This window comes from Schistocerca nitens, chromosome 4 (genome assembly GCF_023898315.1).
Source record: "Schistocerca nitens isolate TAMUIC-IGC-003100 chromosome 4, iqSchNite1.1, whole genome shotgun sequence".
In the NCBI taxonomy this organism is placed as follows: domain Eukaryota; kingdom Metazoa; phylum Arthropoda; class Insecta; order Orthoptera; family Acrididae; genus Schistocerca; species Schistocerca nitens.
Window position 1 is genome coordinate 20,196,582 of NC_064617.1, and position 18,917 is coordinate 20,215,498.

Here is an 18,917-nt window from a genome sequence, read left to right on the forward strand (position 1 = left end):
ACTTAAAGGTACTTCCTGGGGTGCAGATCGAATCACCCCCCTCCTTTTGTACCAGACCCTTGTCCGTTCGAAATTGGACTATGAGTGCCTTGTTTATCGTCTGCGCATCCATCCCTCTTACGCAGGCTCAACACTATCCACAATCGGGGAATCCGCTTGGCTACTGCTGCCTTTTACACTGGCTGTTTGAGGGTCTGTGCGCTGAAACTGCAGAACTACCACTGTCCTATTGCCGTGACTTTCTTCTCAGCATGTATGCGTGCTGTTTGTCTGCTGTGCGTGGCCACGCATCCTATGCCGCCTCCTTTGATGATTCCTTTGGTCGCCAATATGGGGTGTGTCCCTGTTTTCTGTTACCTCCTGGAGTCCACTTTCGGCACTTGCTGTGGCAGCTTAATTTCACACTACCTGCAACTTTCCTGGTGGGTGTGGACCCTTCACCCACTTGGCTTCATGCTGCAGTCCGTGTTAACATTGGCCTGCATTTGCTTCCTAAGGACACTCTATTGCCTTGAGTTTCATGACCTTCGCAAGGAACTTTGCGATAGTACCTTTGTGTACACTGATGGCTCTCGGACTGACCGTGGTTGCGGGCGTAACTTCGTTATTAGCGCCGACATTTTTCGATATCGTCTTCCAGCACACTGCTCAATTTTTACAGCTCAGCTCCTCGCCCTGTATCAGGCCACGGAGTTCATCTGGCGACGGAGACTGTTCAATTGTGTCCTCTGCTCAGACTCTGTCTGTGCCCTTCAGAGTCTATGTGCGCTGTTCACCACCCTTTCCTTAGTGCAGCGGGTTCAGGAAAACTGCCAGTTGCTCACTCTTGGTGGAGCCGGTGTGATGCTTCTATGGGTTCCGGGTCATGTCGCTGCTGATGCTGCTGCCGAGGCTGTAGTCCTCGTACCTCAGACCACTAGTTCCTATATTCCCTCCATGATCTCTTTGTTGCTGCCTGTCAGGAGGTGGTGTCACTTTAGCATCTCCATTTGTCCTCCCTTCATGGGAATAAGCTCCAGATTATTAAGCCTATATCAGCAGCTCGGATGACCTGCTCTCGGCCCTCTCACCAGGAGGAGGTCATTTTAACTAGGTTACGTATTGGGCACTGCCTTTTTAGCCATCATCATTTAAGTGGCACTCCCCCAACCACTTTCTACACATTGCCCCCAAGTTTTAACTGTCCGCCACTTCTTGACGGAATGCCTGTTTTTGAACCATTTATGTTCCTCCTTGGGTTTTCAGTCTGAGTTATCGGCCGTTTTAGCAAATGATTCATGGGCTATTGAACTCGTTTTGCTTTTTTCTGTCGTAGCAATATGGTGAAGGTGATTTAATGTTTAGTTCTGGACATCCATTTCTTTATGGTGTCTTTTGTAGCCCTTTCTCCACAGCCCAGCTGTCTTCTCTTACTTCAGGTGGGAGTGACATACAGTCGTAATTTAACTCCTCTCTGTCTTTGTGTTCTATGGTTTTGACTCGGGCGTGTTTGACCCCAGTTGTTTTTGCAACAAAAAAAATCAAAGAAACTACAGTGGATGGTGAATGGGTAGCTTTAAGAGATGAAATAGTAAAGGCTGCATATGATCTAATGGGTAAAAAGACAAAAGCCTAGTAGAAATCCTTGGATAGCATTAGAGATACTGAATTTAATTGATGGAAGGAGAAAATTTAAAAATACAAAAAATGAAGCAGGCGAAAGGGAATAAAAATGTTTAAAAAGAGGTTGACAGGAAGTGCAAAATGACTAAGCAGGAATGGCTAAGGTACCGCTTACAGGAAAATTAAAAGGTCTTTTGGGAAAAGAGAAGCAGCTGTGTGAATATCAAAAGCTCTGATGGGAAAGCAGTTCTAAGCAAAGAAGGGAAACTGAAAGGTGGAATGACTATATAGAGTGTCTATATGAGGGAGATGCACTTGAAAGCAATGTTTCAGAAAGGGAAATAAACATAGATGAATATGAGATGGGAAATATGATATTGCAAGAAGAATTTGAAATAGCTCTGAAATATCTAAGTTGAAGCAAGGCCTCAGGAGTAGAAGACATTCCATCAGAATTACTGATAGCCTTGGAGAGCTAGCCATGACATAACTCTCCCATCTGGTGTGTAAGATCTATGAGACAGGTGAAATACCCTCTTATTTCAAGTGGAGTATAGTAATTCCAGTTCCAAAGAATGCAGTTGCTGACAGGTGTAAAAATGACTGAACTATTGGTGTAATAAGTCATGGAATAACTGTTAGAAGATGACCTCGGGGAAGGTCAGTTTGGACTGCAGAGAAATGTAGGAGCACGCGATTGAGTACTGATACTACAACTTATCTTAGAAGATAGGTCAAGGAAAGGCAAACCTACCTTTATAGTATTTGTAGACTTAGAGAAAGCTTTTGACAATGTTACTGGAATACTGGATTTGAAATACTTAAGGTAACTGTGGTAAAATACAGGGAGCAAAAGGCTACTTACAACTTGCACAGAGACAAGACGGCAGTTAAAGGAGTTTACGGGCATAAAAGGGAAGCAGTGGTTTAGAGGGGAGCAGGACAGTGTTGTAGCCTATACCTGATGTTATTTAGTATTTACATTGAGTGAGCAGTAAAGGAAACGAGAGAAAAATTTGGAGTAGGAGTTAAAGGTCAGGGTGAAGAAATAAAAACCTTGAGGTTTGCCAATAGCACAGACAGCAAAGGACTAGGAAGAGCAGTTGAACAGAATGGACAGTGTCTTGAGAAGAGAATATAAGATGAACATCAACCAAAGCAAAACAAAGGTAAGGGAAAACAATGGAATTAATTTAGGTGTGCTAAGGGAATAAGATTAGGAAATGAAACACTTAAAGTAGTAGATGAGTTTTGCTATTTGGGCAGCAAGTAACTGTTGATGGCCGAAGGACAGACGATATGAAAAGTAGACTGACAATGGCAAGAAAAGCATTTGTGAACAAGAGAAATTAGTTAATATTGAATATAGCTTTAAGTGTTAGGAAGTATTTTCTGCAGGTATTTGTTTGGAGTGTAGCCGTGTATGGTAGTGAAAAATACATGATAAGCAGTTTAGACAAAAAGAGAATAGAAACTTTTGAAATGCAGTGCCACAGAACATTGAAGATTAGATGGGTCGATCATGTATCTAATGCTGAATAAAGTTGGGAAGACAAGAACTGACCAAAAGAAGGGATTGGTTGACAGAACATTCTGAGACATCAAGGGATCATCAGTTCAGTTTTAGAGCGAAGTGTGAAGGGCAAAAATCATAGAGGGAGCAATAGACGAATACAGTAAGCCGATTCAGAAAGATGTAGACTGTAGCAGTTATTTGGAGATGGAGAGGGTTGCACAGGATAGAGTATCGTAGAGATCTGCATCAAACCATTCTTCGAACAGAAGACCAGCACAAGAACAACAATAGAAATAAGTAACCATCAACAATAGAAACAAAATTATGACACGAAATCTCACTTTCACTTGTCAAAAAAGTTTCACCACCAGTACTGCGAAAATAAAATGTTTCTGTTCAGATCACCAGTTGAAATGTAGTGTGTACTGGTATTCACAGAGATCCAACTACTGATGCATTGCTGATGGCCTGCCAATGATTGGTGTGTTTTGCTAATAGGCTGCAGCTGGCTGTGATGCTTTGTGTAGTCGTAGCAGTCTGCTGACTAACTGTTGCCACTGCGTTGCTGAAGTGATCCGTAGTATCTGAATGCACATCGGCTTGTAACCAGACTTTAGTTACTAAGTCGACTGTTTTCTTTTTCTATCCTGCCGTGAATTTATTTTTACACTATGAAGTATGTAGTGCGCGCTTGATATTCGTGACGCACATACCTCTTTATAGTAATTCTGGCTGATGTTTTTAGGTTTACAGCTCTATTGCACCCTTCAAATTGTAGATAAGGTCTTTAAATATTGTTACAAAATTATTGTCTTCTCTAATGTGATGAAATTTGTGTCACAACGCATTAAACCCACTTTGTAGTGTCTCTTGTTGATTCGTTGTTGCTCATAGTAACATCTCATTTCTTTTTAATATTTTGTAAAAATTTCTTCAAAATTTGTTCAATTTTCTTTTGAAAGTGTCTTTTTTTCAATCGTACAGCACGCTTCCAACTTCAGTATGAGGTTGTGATTGGGAGTGGAACGTAAGCTCCGGGTACTTGTGTATGTGTGTATGTAACATCCACATTCGATCTGTCACTGGAGTAGATAATTACGCTCACCATTCTAAAAGTTGTCGTGGTCTAACCATTGTGTACTACAGTCATGTAGGAACTCAATTTTGCCACTCTTTTTCCTCCCTGCAGTGTGGTGCTGAGAGAAAACTCTTCGCTAGTCAGTACCACTGAAATAATCAGTTTGCTCCTTTCTTCAATGATTCTTCTATATTTTAACAAATCAAATCACACAAATGACAGTTCTGTTTTGATCTTTATTGTTGCAGGTTTTGGCTGCCGCATGCCAATATATCGTCTACACCATATGCACATATAGGCATGAGAGTGCGCACAGTGGATATTTTTGTCTCACTCACATTACACAGTACGAAATGCTGCTACCAGCCACAAGTATGACTGGTTGTAGTATTTCCTATAGTCTGATTTACCCCACCAGGGGGTCCACAACTCTTTTGTGCATGGCAAGCATGGGACCCCGCACTAGTGTGGGCCTCTCCTTCCTTTCTGGGCTGCATACCTTCCTTTTCCACATCCTTCCCCGTCCCCCATCCTCTCCCCCGTCACCTCCGCCTCTTCCCTTCCCCTTTTCCCCCTATGGGAGTATGTTTTGAGCCTACATCCGGAGGCGGACGCTTGTAACTGTAAGACACTCTCTCTTCTTTGCTTTCTATGCTGGAAAGTCTCTGTCCTCCCTTTGTCCTTCTCTTTTCCTTGCCTCTTCTCTTTACCCTCTTCTCCGTTGCGGTGTTTGAGTCCTCTCTTCATTTCTTTGTTCCTCCCTTTCTCGTTCTTTCCTTCCTGTGTGTGTTTGAAGGCTGACCCACGCGTTTCCACGCGTAGCCGGTGACGGGGTAACGCGTAATTCCCCGTCCCGGGTAGACAGGTAGGACACACACATACCCCCTGGTAATGGTTGGGCCCAGGGAGGGGTGATTACCCGATCGGGTACCTTCCGAAAATGCCGACTGGTCCCTCCGTCCCATTCTCGGGAAGTGTGACCTGAGGTGTGAAGAATCACCTATGGCGGGAGTGCCCTCACAGATGGCCCCCACAAGGAAGGAGCTTGCCATCGGAGACGCCGGTAATCGTGAGGGATACTTCCGCAATGGATTCCCTTACGTCTACCATTTCTACTCACAAGCGAAAGTTAGATGAGTCTCAGCCACGGACAATTCTTCCAGCAGTGTCACAGTTCCTTGCCGTTTCTCAGTCGGACGAAGGTCAAGACTTCTCCACAGTCAACCCTTTCATTATTCAGAAAGATGTCGACACAGTTACACGTCCTGTAAAGTCTTGTTCCCGATTACGAAATGGCACCTTGTTGTTAGAAACAGTCAGTGCCCTCCAGGCACAAAAATTGCTGCCAACTTCACTGCTACACACCTTCCCTGTCTATTCCTAATCGTATGTGTTGCTATCAGTGTCAGCAGTTTAACCATACCAGCTAGTCGTGTTCCAATCTGGCCAAATGCATTACGTGTGGCAGGGGTACCCATGAGGGTGCTTGTCCACCTCCATCCCCTCTTTGCATCAACTGTATGGGTGACCACGCAGCTTCCTCTAGAGATTGCCCCATTTTCAAAGATGAACGGCTTATTCAGGAAATCAGAGTGAAGAAAAAGGTGTCTACGTTTGCTGCCAGTCGAAAGCCCACTGTGCCCCAAGCAGGTAAATATAGCACTGTCCTTGCACCTCCAAGGCCTACTAAGGAGGTAGCCACACAGACTTGTGATCTCACCTTTAGTGCCACGGTCGTCAGATCGACCAGTGTAAAGATCGCCCGTTTAGCCTCCCCACTATCACCTGCTCACTCTACAGCTCACCCTACATCAGCTTCTACTAAATCACAAGCCCCAAAATCATATACCTGCATTTCCAAAAAAGAGCCTACTCGCGAAGATTTTTTAAGTACCCCGACTTCACAACCATCGATTCCTCCCTCATCTCAACGTCCTCTTTCCAAGATAGGCTCTTAAGAAACCAAGTTCCTCTCCTTCTCCGCCACGGCGTGTCTTATCTACAGCACCATCTGGCGGTAACCACCCTCGGCCGTCTTCCATGTCGCCAAGGTGCAAAGCTGGTGGCCAATCAACGGGCCGATCGCTGGTGGCAGGAGCTGCCCCCCCAACAACCTATAGATCAGGATCTTCTGCCTTTGGCTGAATGCCGTTCCACGCTGTCGGCCGCCGGCTCTCAGCAGTCGTTGAGTTGAGAGCAACCGTGGTAAGATTCTTCCCTTTTCTGTCCACCCTATGTCAGTTATCCATTGGAGTATCCACGGCATTAGAACCAGTCGGGATGAATTGTCGATCCTCCTACGATCCTACTCGCCGGTCATCTTCTGTCTTCAGGAAAGAAAGCTGCATCCCCACAATCGCTTTGTTTTCCCTCATTTACAGTCAGTCCGGTTAGTTCTCCCCTCTGTTGATGGCACTCCAGCACACGGGCGATTTACGATTCTTCTCCATGATACTGTCCATTATCACCAAATCCCCTTAAACAGTTCCTTCCAAGCTGTTGCTGTCCGTCTTTCCCTTTCTGGATACACCTTCTCTCTTACAAGGGAACCTCCCCATCGCACCCCCTTCAGATTTAGTTATAAGGTGGCACAGTGGATAGGCCTTGAAAAACTGTACGCAGATTAATCGAGAAAACAGGAAGAAATTGTGTGGAACTATGAAAAAAATAAGCAAAATATACAAACTGAGTAGTCCATGTATATTATATGCAATATAAATGTGTGGATTGATTAAGGAACGCCGTGGTCTCGTGGTTAGCGTGAACAGCTGCCGAACGAAAGGTCCTCGGTTCAAGTCTTCCTGACAGCTAAAAAATTTTAATTTTTTATTTTCAGACAATTATCAAAGTTCAAGAACTTACACAAAATCAACTTCGCTCTCCAAAATTCCAGGACATGTTCAGATTTGCTTGGACATATGCAGGATTTGACGGTCTACACGCGGAAAAAATTGAAAACGTTAAAAACATATGTTTTGACAGAGCACAAGGAAAACTGTGCGACTGCGAAACTGTTGCATTCATTTGTTGCAGTTTATGTGACAAACTCTTATGTTTTCATCACTTTTTTGGGAGTGATTATCGCATCCACAAGAAAACCTAAATCGGGCAAGGTAGAAGAATCTTTTTACCCATTCGCCAAGTGTACAAGTTAGGTGGGTCGACAACATTTTCCTGTCATGTGACGCACATGCCGTCACCAGTCTCGTATAGAATATATCAGACGTGTTTTCCTGTCGAGGAATCGGTTGATCTATGACCTTGCGATCAAATGTTTTCTGTTCCCATTGGAGAGCCACGTCCTTTCGTCTACTCATCGCACGGTTTTGCGGTGCGGTCGCAAAACACAGACACTAAACTTATTACAGTGAACAGAGACGTCAATGAACGAACGGACAGATCACAACTTTGCGAAAATAAAGAATAAAAGTATTTCACCCGAGGGAAGACTTGAACCAAGAACCCCTCACTCCGCAGCTGCTCACGCTAACCACGAGACCACGGCGCTCCTGAGCCCGCCATATCCTTGATGTTGCCTATCTTGCACATGGACTACTCAGTTTGTATATTTTGCTTATTTTTTTCATATTTCCACACAACTTCTTCCTGTTTTCTCGATTGATCTGTGTTCAGTTTTTCAAGGCCTATCCACTGTGCCAGCTTATAACTAAATCTGAAGGGGGTGCGATGGGAAGGTTCCCTTGTTAGTACCGTATACATTCCATCGTCCACACTGATGGCAAGAGCTGATCTCCTTCATCTCCTTGGTCAGCTCCCCCCCCCCCCCCTCCCCTATTTGCTGGTTGGGGACTTCAATGCCCACCACCCGCTTTGGGGATCTCTGCGTCCTTGTCCACAGGGCTCCCTATTGATTGACGTCTTCCACCAAGCGGATCTTGTTTGCATCAACACTGGGAAACCTACAATTTTTTCTACCTCCACGACGAATTTCTCTCATTTGAACCTTTCGGTCGGTACTGTTCAGCTATCTCGGCGCTTTGAATGGTTCGCTCTTGCTGATACACACTCGAATGACCATTTTCCATATGTCCTTCGATTGCAGCCACAACTGCCATCTATGCGCCTGAGACGCTGGAAGTTTGCCCAAGCTGATTGTCGTCTCTAGTGACGTTCGATGACCATCACTTTCCTAGCATTGACGATCAGGTCACTCATGTTACAGAAGTTATTCTTACAGCCGTGGAACGTTCAATACCTCGCACCTCTGATTTGCCCCGGCACCCCCCAGTTCCTTGGTGAAACGTGGCGTGCCGTGACGCAATACGTGAGCGGCGACGTGCTCTTCGCGTTTTCCACCACCATCCTACTTTGGCCAACTGTATCCGCTATTAGCAGTTACGTGTGCGATGCCATCACGTCATCCGCGATAGCAAGAAGGCAAGCTGGGACCTCACTCCCTCCTCAGAAGTTTGGAGTCGAATTCGACGGTTATCTGGTGTGCCTAGATTCTCCCCGGTCTCTGGGTTCACTGTCGCGCATGATACCTTAGTGGACCCTGTCGCAATTTCTAACTCATTGGGTCAACACTTTGCTGAGATTTTGAGCTCTTCAAATCACCCACCAGCCTTTCTCCCGAAGAAACGTGCAGCGGAAGTGCGACCTCTTGCTTTCTCCTCAAAATAGTGAAAGCTATAATTCTGTTTTCTCCATGCAGGAACTCCAACACGCACTCACTTCTTCTCGCTCTTCCGCTCCAGGACCGGATGGCATTCACATCCAAATGTCGCTGCATTTATCATATCGTAGTCTGCATTACCTCCTTTGCCTTTATGATCGAATTTAGACAGACAGTAATTTTCCCAGAAGATGGCAGGAAGCTATCGTTATTCCTGTTCTGAAACCTGGAAAGGGCAAACATCTCCCCTCTAGCTTTCGCCCCATTTCTCTCACGAGTAGTGTATGGAAGGTTTTGCAGCGTATGGTGAACTGCCTTTTAGCCTGGTGGCTGGAGTCCCGAAGCCTTTTAACACCCGCCAATGCGGTTTCCGAAAGTATCGTTCTGCTGTTGACCATCTTGTTGCTCTCTCCACTTATATCATGTACAATTTTCTCAGGAAACTCCGAACGGTAGCAATATTTTTTGATCTGCAGAGATCATACGATACCTTTTGGAGGACAAGCATCCTCCGCACACTGTTCTCTTTGGGCTTTCGCGGTCGGCTGCACTTCGTGAATTTATGCTAGAGCGCACATTTAAAGTGCGGGTAAACACTACTCTCTCCCATACTTTCTGCCAAGAAAATGGGGTACCCCTGGGCTCCGTGCTAATTGTTGTACTGTTTGCCATTGCCATAAATCCAATTGTGGATTGTCTCCTTCCCGATGTCTCGGGCTCCCTCTTTGTGGACGATTTTGCGATCTACTACCGCTCTCAATGAACCAGCCTTCTTGAACGACGTCTTCATGGATGTTTCGATCGCCTCCACTCTTGGAGCATCGAAACCGGCTTCAGCTTTTCTCCCAGTAAGACCGTTTGCGTCAATTTTTGGTGTGGTACGGAGTTTCTTCCGCCTTCCCTACGTCTAGGCCCTGTCGACTTTCCATTCGCGGACGTTGCTAAATTCGTGGGTCTCATATTTGACAGAAAACTGTGGTGGTCCTCGCACATTTCCTGTCTTTCGGCTCGCTGTCTGCAATCCCTCAACACCCTCCATGCTCTGAATGGTACCTCCTGGGGAGCGGACTGAGTGGTCCTTCTCCGCCTCTATCGCGCCTTAGTGCGCTCGAAATTGGACTATGGAAGCATAGTTTACTCCTCTGCTCGGCCGTCTATTATTCGGCTTCTCGACTCTGTCCACCACTGTGGATTTCGTTTAGCATCTCGAGCAATTTACACCAGCCCTGTGGAAAGCCTTTATGCTGAGACTGCTGACCCTCTGCTGTCCATTCGGCGAGCTGTCCTTCTGAATCGTTGTGCTAGCATCTGTCTTCCATGCGTGCTAATCCGGCCCATGACCATTTTTTTCGACGCCTCCTTGGATTTAGGGTATGCAGGCCACCCTTCCTCTCCACTACCACCGGGAGTCCACTTCCGTCAACTGCTACGTTATCTTTCCTTCAACTTTCCTAAAACTTTCTTAACAACGTGTGGTACAACACCGCCTTGGCTCCACCCCCGGACCTGCCTGCTCCGAGACCTTTGTCAGCTTCCCAAGGATAGTACCCTTTCTCTCGTTTATCGTCAGGCATTTGCTGCTCTATGCGCACAAATGAATGATGCCACATTCACTTACACTGACGGCTCAAAAACATCAGTTGGTGTTGGGAGTGCCTATATTATTGGCGACACCCCTAATCTATTTTGGCTTCCCGACCAGCATTCAGTTTTTACTGCGGAGCTTTACGCTGTTCTTCAGGCTGTCAGATACATCCATCGCCATCAGCGGATATAGTATATTATATGCTCAGATTCGCTCAGCTCTATCCTCAGTCTCCAACCTCTCTACCCTGTCCACCCTCTGGTACGCCGGATTCTGGACTGCCTCCACTTGCTCCACTTGGGGGGCGTCTCTGTGGCATTCCTCTGGTTCCCAGGACACATTTGTATCCGTGGAATCGAGACGGCCGATATAGTGGCCAAGGCTGCAGTCTCTCTCTTCTTCAGCCTGCTGTTAGCCTTCACTTCCAATCCTTGTACAAAAACAAATCTCCCATGCCTTATCTTTCCAGTCTCCCACCACCTCCCAAAGTCCCACAGTCTGGCCACAGAGGAGCAGTCCCTTCATAACTCAGTACCATTCGGACTGGAGCGACTGAATTACATTTTCCGCCAGGTTTTCGATTACCTCTCGTTGCGCCCTGAAATGAGAAATGTCCTTCCCACTGTCCTCCCCACCCCTCGTACCATGGTATTCCGCCGTCCACCGAACCTACACAATATACTCGTCCATCCTTACACAACCCCTGCTCCCAATCCCTTACCCCATGACTCATACCCCTGTAATAGACCTAGATGCAAGACCTGTCCTATACATCCTCCTACCACCACCTACTCCAGTCCGGTCACTAACCTCTCCTATCCCATCAAAGGCAGGGCTACCTGTGAAACCATTCATGTGATTTACAAGCTAAGCTGCAACCACTGTGCTGCATTCTATGTAGGCACGACAACCAACAAACTGAGGCCAAAAAATAAGTGGACCACCCTGTTGCTGAACACGCTGCCAAACATGATATCCCTCATCTCGATGACTGCTTCACAGCCTGTGCCATATGGATCCATCCCACCAACACCAGCTTTTCTGAATTGTGCTGGTGGGAACTTTCCCTGCAATACATCCTACGTTCCCGTAATTCTCCTGGCCTCAACCTTCGTTAGTCACTGTCCTCAACCATCCAGCCCCCTCCACGTTCCCATTCCAGCACTACACAGCCGTCATTTCACCGCCACACCCAGTCTTTTAATTTCTCTTCTTTCCGCTACTTACCCCCTCCCCTTCCGCACCTTCTCTCCTGCCCTCCGTCTAAACTACAACACTTCACTGTCTGCCTCTGCCACCATACTATAATTGCCCACCGCAGCCTCCTCCTTACTCCCACCCAGTCGCCACTCCCATCATGCACTGGTGCTGCTGCTCGCAATGTGGTTTCAGTTCTCTGAGACTGCAGATGTGTGTGCAAGTGTGTGTGTGTGTGTGTGTGTGTGTGTGTGTGTGTTCAAAAAATGGCTCTGAGCACTATGGGACTCAACTGCTGTGGTCATAAGTCCCCTAGAACTTAGAACTACTTAAACCTAACTAACCTAAGGACATCACACACATCCATGCCCGAGGCAGGATTCGAACCTGCGACCGTAGTGGTCGTGCGGCTCCAGACTGTAGCGCCCTTAACCGCTCGGCCACTCCGGCCGGCTGTGTGTGTGTGTGTGTGTGTGTGTGTGTGTGTGTGTGTGTGTTCAAAAAGTGGCTCTGAGCACTATGGGACTCAACTGCTGTGGTCATAAGTCCCCTAGAACTTAGAACTACTTAAACCTAACTAACCTAAGGACATCACACACATCCATGCCCGAGGCAGGATTCGAACCTGCGACCGTAGTGGTCGTGCGGTTCCAGACTGTAGCGCCCTTAACCGCTCGGCCACTCCGGCCGGCTGTGTGTGTGTGTGTGTGTGTGTGTGTGTGTGTGTGTGTGTGTGTGTGTGTGTACTGCTAACAAAGGCCTTAATGGCCGAAATCTATAATTGTGTGAATCTTTTTGTTTTGCCTATTGCGATTCAGCATCTTCGCTATATGGTGAGTTGCAACTTTCTTTCTCTGGTATTGTTACATTCCATCCTAGATTTTTCATTGTTTGATGTTAAAAAGTTGTATATAGTATTGGTGTACAAATTCTGAAGTATTTTATTCGAATATACATACACTAATCAGTTAGAACATTATGACCACCTACCAACTCATGTGTCCACAATTGGCGTGGATAACAGCAGCAGCAGTGCAAAGTTGCATGGAAGTTGCTCCGTGTCTGTCCACAGTCATCTAATTCCTGAGAAATTCTGAGGGGTGGTGGTGGTGGTGGTGGTGGTGGGGGTGGGGGGGGGGGTCGGGGCTATGAGCTCTGATGCCATGTTCAGTCACATTCCAGATGTGTTCGGTCGGGTTCAGATCTGGAAAGCTGGGGGGGGGGGGGGGGTGGAGCACATCAATTGGAGCTCGCCGCTGTGTTCCTCGGGCCACTCCATCGCACTTCTGGTCTTGTGACATGGCGAATTATCTTGTTGAAAAATGCCACTGTCATCAGGAAACATGATCGTCATAAAGGAGTGTAGGTGGTCTGCAACCAGGGGATGATACTCCTTGGTCGTCATGGTTCCTTGCATGAGTGTCACTGGAGCCATGGATGCTGAAATCAATGTTTCTCAAGAACTTAATGAAGATGACGCCAGCTTGACTGTCCCACCATACAGGTGTCGGGGAGCTGTTATCCTGGAAGATGAAGGATTGGCGTCCTCCCATCGGCATGATCAAGAAGGTATTGGGACTCTTCAGCCGTTCAATGCTCTGCCATTGCGCTAATGTCCAGTGCCGATGGTCGAGTGCCCATAACAATCGTAGTTGCTGATGCCGTGGTGTTAACATTGGCACACGCATGGGTCGTTTGCTGCAGTGGCCCATCGTTAGGAGTGTTAAGTGCATTGTGTGTTCAGACACACATATACTCTGCCCACCAGTGATGTCTGATGGTAGTTCTGCCACAATTCGTTGCCTGTCGTCCTTTCACCAGTCTGCCCAGCCTATAACATCTGACAGCTGCAATGAGGATTGGTCGCGCAAACCCACAATGTCTGGACGTTGTTTCAGCTCGGTTCCGACACATTTTGAAGACGCCAGCCAGAGCACTCTTTGAACACCCGTGCAGTTTTCAAATGCTACTGCTGAGCCTCCTGGCCATCACGATCTGCCCTCGTAATGCTCAGATCGCGTGCCTTCTCCATTGTACATAGACTGCACGCTCACTGATACAGCTTGCACCGTGCGTGTGTTCTGACTAGCAATCATTCCTCTCCCGGTGACACTGCTATCGCCTGAATGGGTTGGGGTTGGGTTGCCAGACATACGGTTTTAGCCAGAACAATACGGTATTTTCCCGTTTTGTTGCGGGTTACGGTGCAAACCTTTAACTGTATGCCAGATGTTCAAATTTTGAACATGAAGCGTAATGACTTATATTTTTTAATCTTCCAGTACCAAATTTTATGATAAAGATTACATTTTTCATGCTAGGGTGCGCATGTGATGGCGAGACGAATGTGATGTGAGAAGCAGGACTGCATTATGTGCGTGTATTAACAAAGAGACCAGCAAGGCCTGCCTAGTTCTGGCAGAGCAGGAATCAGTCGACTTCGCCGTGCTCATATTTTGTGTCTGTCGCAGCCAGCCTCAGCGATCCAACTCAGAAACTTGCGTTATAGCCCTTGATTGTTGTGGTGTGTACTTTTTATTATCAAAATGTAAGTTTTATTACTGGCTCTTTTCAGTTTCAAATTGTCAGTGATAAGGAGTTAGTAGCAAAAAGCACCATCATTCAACATGAAACTATAAATTCCGTTTGGAGGCTTGCTTGGACATAAAGTGATACCGGTATGTAAGTGTTAGTGTAGTACTAAAACTTCGTGACGGAAGTGCGGCTTGTTCCCCCAACACCGCACCCCCTCAGAATTTTTCTTCTTTTTGCGAACAAACAGTACTTCCACTTCGTGCAACAAGCCATACTGTTTCATTCATTTCGGGGGCAGGTTCAACACTTTATCACAAGCCATCATGTATTTTACGCTTTAGAATTTATTTCTTTGTGGAAGTAGTGTGTTCAAAATGGATGGGACTGTGACAAATCCCACGAAAAGTAAATTAGATATTCAAACCAGCACACACCAGAGTAGATGACAGCAATAATATCGTTCAGTTTGGGAAAAAGAATTTCCAGAATTGCGACCATTTCCAGTAAATGTATATAAAGCAAGGTGTACTTTGTGTTGGAAAAGCTGGAGATGTTGATATAGAATACAGTACTTTGTTGAGACGTATACCTACAAGAAGGTTAAGTCTAAAGCCTCTTCCTGCATACTACTCTACTGTAGATGATTGCCTCAGCTTCATTAAAAACCGCTTGATAGGTTTGTCTGGTTGAGGAAAATAACTCATTTTAGTGGAATTACATCTAAAATTTTCCTTGCACTTCACTGAAATTTTTTCGAAGGGTGTGCTCAACTTAGAAAAAAAATGAAATGACAGTTTATGACGTATACCATGTGATGGAGAAAATAAAAATTGAGTTAGAACATAGGATAAATGATCTGAGTTTTGGTTATAACATGCAGCAGTTGCTAGATAAATTGTAGGACCTGATCCCAGGTGAAAAACAAACACAAGTTGAAGAATGCAGACATATATAGGAAGTTTGTCTGAAATATTTTAATAAATGGTTTGATTTGGATGAGAGTAACTTTTTGCCCTTTTATGGATTGCATATCTTTTGAGAAAATGCCTGAATTTCAAAATATTATGAAATTAGTTGAATCACTTTGCATTGTTGATTTCCTTAGTGTAGATAATGTTTTCAGAGATTGCTATGGTTTCTTATTTATTTTGGGGGCAAGGGAATGAGTATTTGAAAGCAAAGTTAGCTACTATGACAATACCTGAGATGGGTCTGCATTATATAAATGATTGGCGCATCAAAATTGTGCAGTGTTTTAGTTTTAGTTACATCTGTTTTGGCTATATTTCCTTCAAATCCATTCAGGGAGAGAGTTTTCTCCATTATGAACATTTTATTATTTAGTGTATGGCTAATACAGACATATCATAAAATTAAATTACATACAGGTTGTTACAAAAAGGTACGGCTAAACTTTCAGGAAACATTCCTCACCCACAAAGAAAGAAAATATGTTATGTGGACATGTGTCCGGAAACGCTTACTTTCCATGTCAGAGCTCATTTTATTACTTCTCTTCAAATCACATTAATCATGGAATGCAAACACACAGCAACAGAACGTCCCAGCGTGACTTCAAACACTTTGTTAGAGGAAATGTTCAAAATGTCCTCCGTTAGCGAGGATACATGCATCCACCCTCCGTCGCATGGAATCCCTGATGCGCTGATGCAGCCCTGGAGAGTGGCGTATTGTATCACAGCCGTCCACAATACGAGCACGAAGAGTCTCTACATTTGGTACCGGGGTTGCGTAGACAAGAGCGATAACACGGACGCTCGCCTCTCCAAGCACTAGGGCGACTTCAGTGCAGCCGCCTTGTGTTAATGCCATCACCTCTTACGTCACCTGAAGAAATATTAGTCGTAATTAGAACGTGAATAAAGCTGTTCGCAATGGAAAGGCTACACTGTTTTTTTTTTTTTTTTTTTTTTTAAATCTCTGATATATCACATGACCCTTATTTCATTGGAGATTTAAGAGATGCATACAAGATGACAGCTTCCAAAGTAGCCACCCTGTTGGTGACATAATCTCGTGGGTTTACGCGCTCTCCCATCTCATAGTACTAGACTTCAAATTTCTGTTTATTCACTCGTTTTTATTTTACAAGGGTATTACACACTTACGGAATGTCTTTCAGAAATGATTATCCAATTCGGCTTGTGATCTTCTGTTTCAGACTCCAGGACTGTACGTCGTTTGAGGGGCATGACGAGACAATATATTATTTCAGTGTGTATTTTGTGCTAGTAAGACTGTACCAACAGTTACGACTTCACTATATGAATTATTCTCTTCTGTTGCAGAAAGTGTGAAAGCGTTACTTGGAAAACATGTCAAGATACTGCACAAGAACGTCGTTAAGTTGGAGACGAAAGGAGACAAGACAGAAAACAGAGTGCTGGTGAGTTTTTATAATGTGAATGCACCTTTAGTTGTAGACCAGTGCTGGCGACTCTGCCTGCTTCTGTCCTCTCACTGTGTAATGAACACGAGAGCTAAACAGCGAGACAGTCATTCTTTATTATGAGGTCTGTGAGCAAGTCTTGTTCATATTTACGTTTCTGTGTATATCCAATATCGAAAACTTTTTCTAGGCTCGTTTTGTGCTGTTAATCAATCTCGTGTGGCTTTTAAGACCTGTTAAGTCGGAATTAGTCACTTTGTTTCAACGTTTACACAAATCGGCCCAATTTGCAGTACTCCAGTCATTATCGAGTATACTTCCATACACAAATAACATCAAAACATCAGTCAAAGGGCCCCTAATATGACCTACCATAATTATTTCTTGGTTCGTCAGCCTCCTGGTTTGTAAAATCTATCTCTGAACTAAATGAATATTATCAGCAAATATCTTCCCTCGGTATCCATAGGCCAAATCGCGTCTGAAGCTATGGAAGCGTGTGTTATCTTGGAAAGTTTAAAAAGTGTCGAAAGGCAATTTTCAGAGGGTGGGTTCGTAATATCATCTACACCTGTTACTATTATCGCCCATTAGGTGAAATTAGGAGCACTGGTTCAAAAATGGAAAATCTCATATTGACTTAGCTTTTATATGTGGATTTGAATGTGGTTCGCTGAAAAAAGATTTAATTTAAAATAGGCAAAACCAACTCCATTAGGCTTTATTGGAAAACAATAACACTTTTGTACAATTAGATGGGGTTACTTTCATCAGAATTACGGAAACCAAATTTAAGAGTTAATTATCAGACAGAAAGAACGCATGTATCTTTTCCGGTCCCCTCCCTGTGCATCACAGTACGTGTGATTCCAATTGAAACACGAAAATCACGTAAGCGATTGTTTTCCGCTGAAATCATCAGAAAATTTATTATTACAAAATGCACAGGTGACATCCACAGAATCCCCCCCAGGGGGTCCAGAACTCTTTTGTGGATACGGTCGTAGCGAGCACGGGACCCCGAGCTAATGTGGCCCTCATTCCTTTCTGGGCTGGATACCTTACTTTTCCGCATCCTTCCCTATCCCCCATCTTCCCCCCCCCCCCCCCCCCTGTCCTTCTCTTTTCCTTACCTCTTCTCTTTACCCTTTTCTCCGCTGCGGCGTTTGAGACCTCTCTTCTTTCCTTTGCCTTTCTTTGTTTTTCCCTTTCTCTTTCTTCCTCCCTGTGCGTGTCTGAAGGCCGACCCACGCATTTTTGTGCGTAGCTGGTGACGGGGTAACGCGTAATTCCCCGCCCCGGGTAGACAGGTAGGACACGTACGTACCCCCTGGTAATGGCCAGGCCCAGGGAGGGGTGATTACCCGAGCTGATACCTTCCCAAAGTGCCGATTGGTCCCTCTGTCCGTTTGTCGGGAGGTGTGACCTGAGGTGTGAACAATCACCTAAGGCGGGAGTGCCCTCAGAGAGGGCGCCCACAAGGGAGGAGCACGCCATCGGAGACGCCGGTAATCATGGGGGATTCTTCCGCAATGGTTTCCTCACCTTCCACTAAGTCTGCTCACAAGTGTAAGTTCACTGAGTCTCAGCCACAGACAGTTCTTCCATCGTTGCCACAGTTCCTTGTTGTTTCTCGGTCTGACGAAGGTCACGACTTTTCCACGGTTAATCCCTTTATTATTCAGAAAGGTGTCGACGCAATTGCTGGTCCTGTAAAGTCTTGCTCAAGATTACGGAATGGCACCTTGTTGTTAGAAACAGTCAGTGCCCTCCAGGCACAAAAATTGCTGCGTGCTTCACTGCTCCACACCTTCCCTGTCCGGGTTGAAGCGCACCGCACTTTAAATTCCTCGCGTGAAGTCGTTTATACACGCTCCCTCGATGGATTGTCTGACGAAGAAATTCAGCACTACCTGTCTGACCAGGGCGTAACGGCTGTTCATAGAGTTATGAAAAGGGTTGACACGAACATCATTCCAACCCGCTCTGTCTTCTTGACATTTGACAAAGTTCAACTCCCATCGAAAATCAAAGCAGGCTATGAGATAATTTCCGTTCGCCCTTACGTCCCAAACCCTACGCGTTGCTATCGGTGTCAGCGGTTCAATCACACCAGCCAGTCCTGTTCCAATCCAGCCAAATGTGTTACGTGTGGCAAGGATGCCCATGAGGGTGCTTGTCCGCCTCCATCCCCTCGCTGCATCATCTGTATGGGTGACCTCGCTACTTCCTCTCGAGATTGCCCTGTTTTTAAAGACGAAAAGCTCATCCAGGAAAGTAGAGTGAAGGAAAAGGTGTCGACCTTTGCTGCTCGAAAATCATTCGCCAGTCGACAGCCCACCGTGCCTCAGACAGGAA

At 45.5% G+C, this 18,917-nt stretch overlaps 1 protein-coding gene across 1 annotated transcript in view; it reads left to right on the plus strand.

Annotated features, from left to right (window-relative positions):
* The window catches only part of LOC126251387 (F-actin-uncapping protein LRRC16A), a 598,780-nt gene that overhangs the window by 31,802 nt on the left and 548,061 nt on the right, over window positions 1-18,917 (plus strand). The window contains exon 2 of the mRNA XM_049951780.1: window positions 16,459-16,556. Coding sequence (XP_049807737.1) covers window positions 16,459-16,556 — 98 coding nt within the window. The remainder of the gene's footprint in view (window positions 1-16,458; window positions 16,557-18,917) is intronic.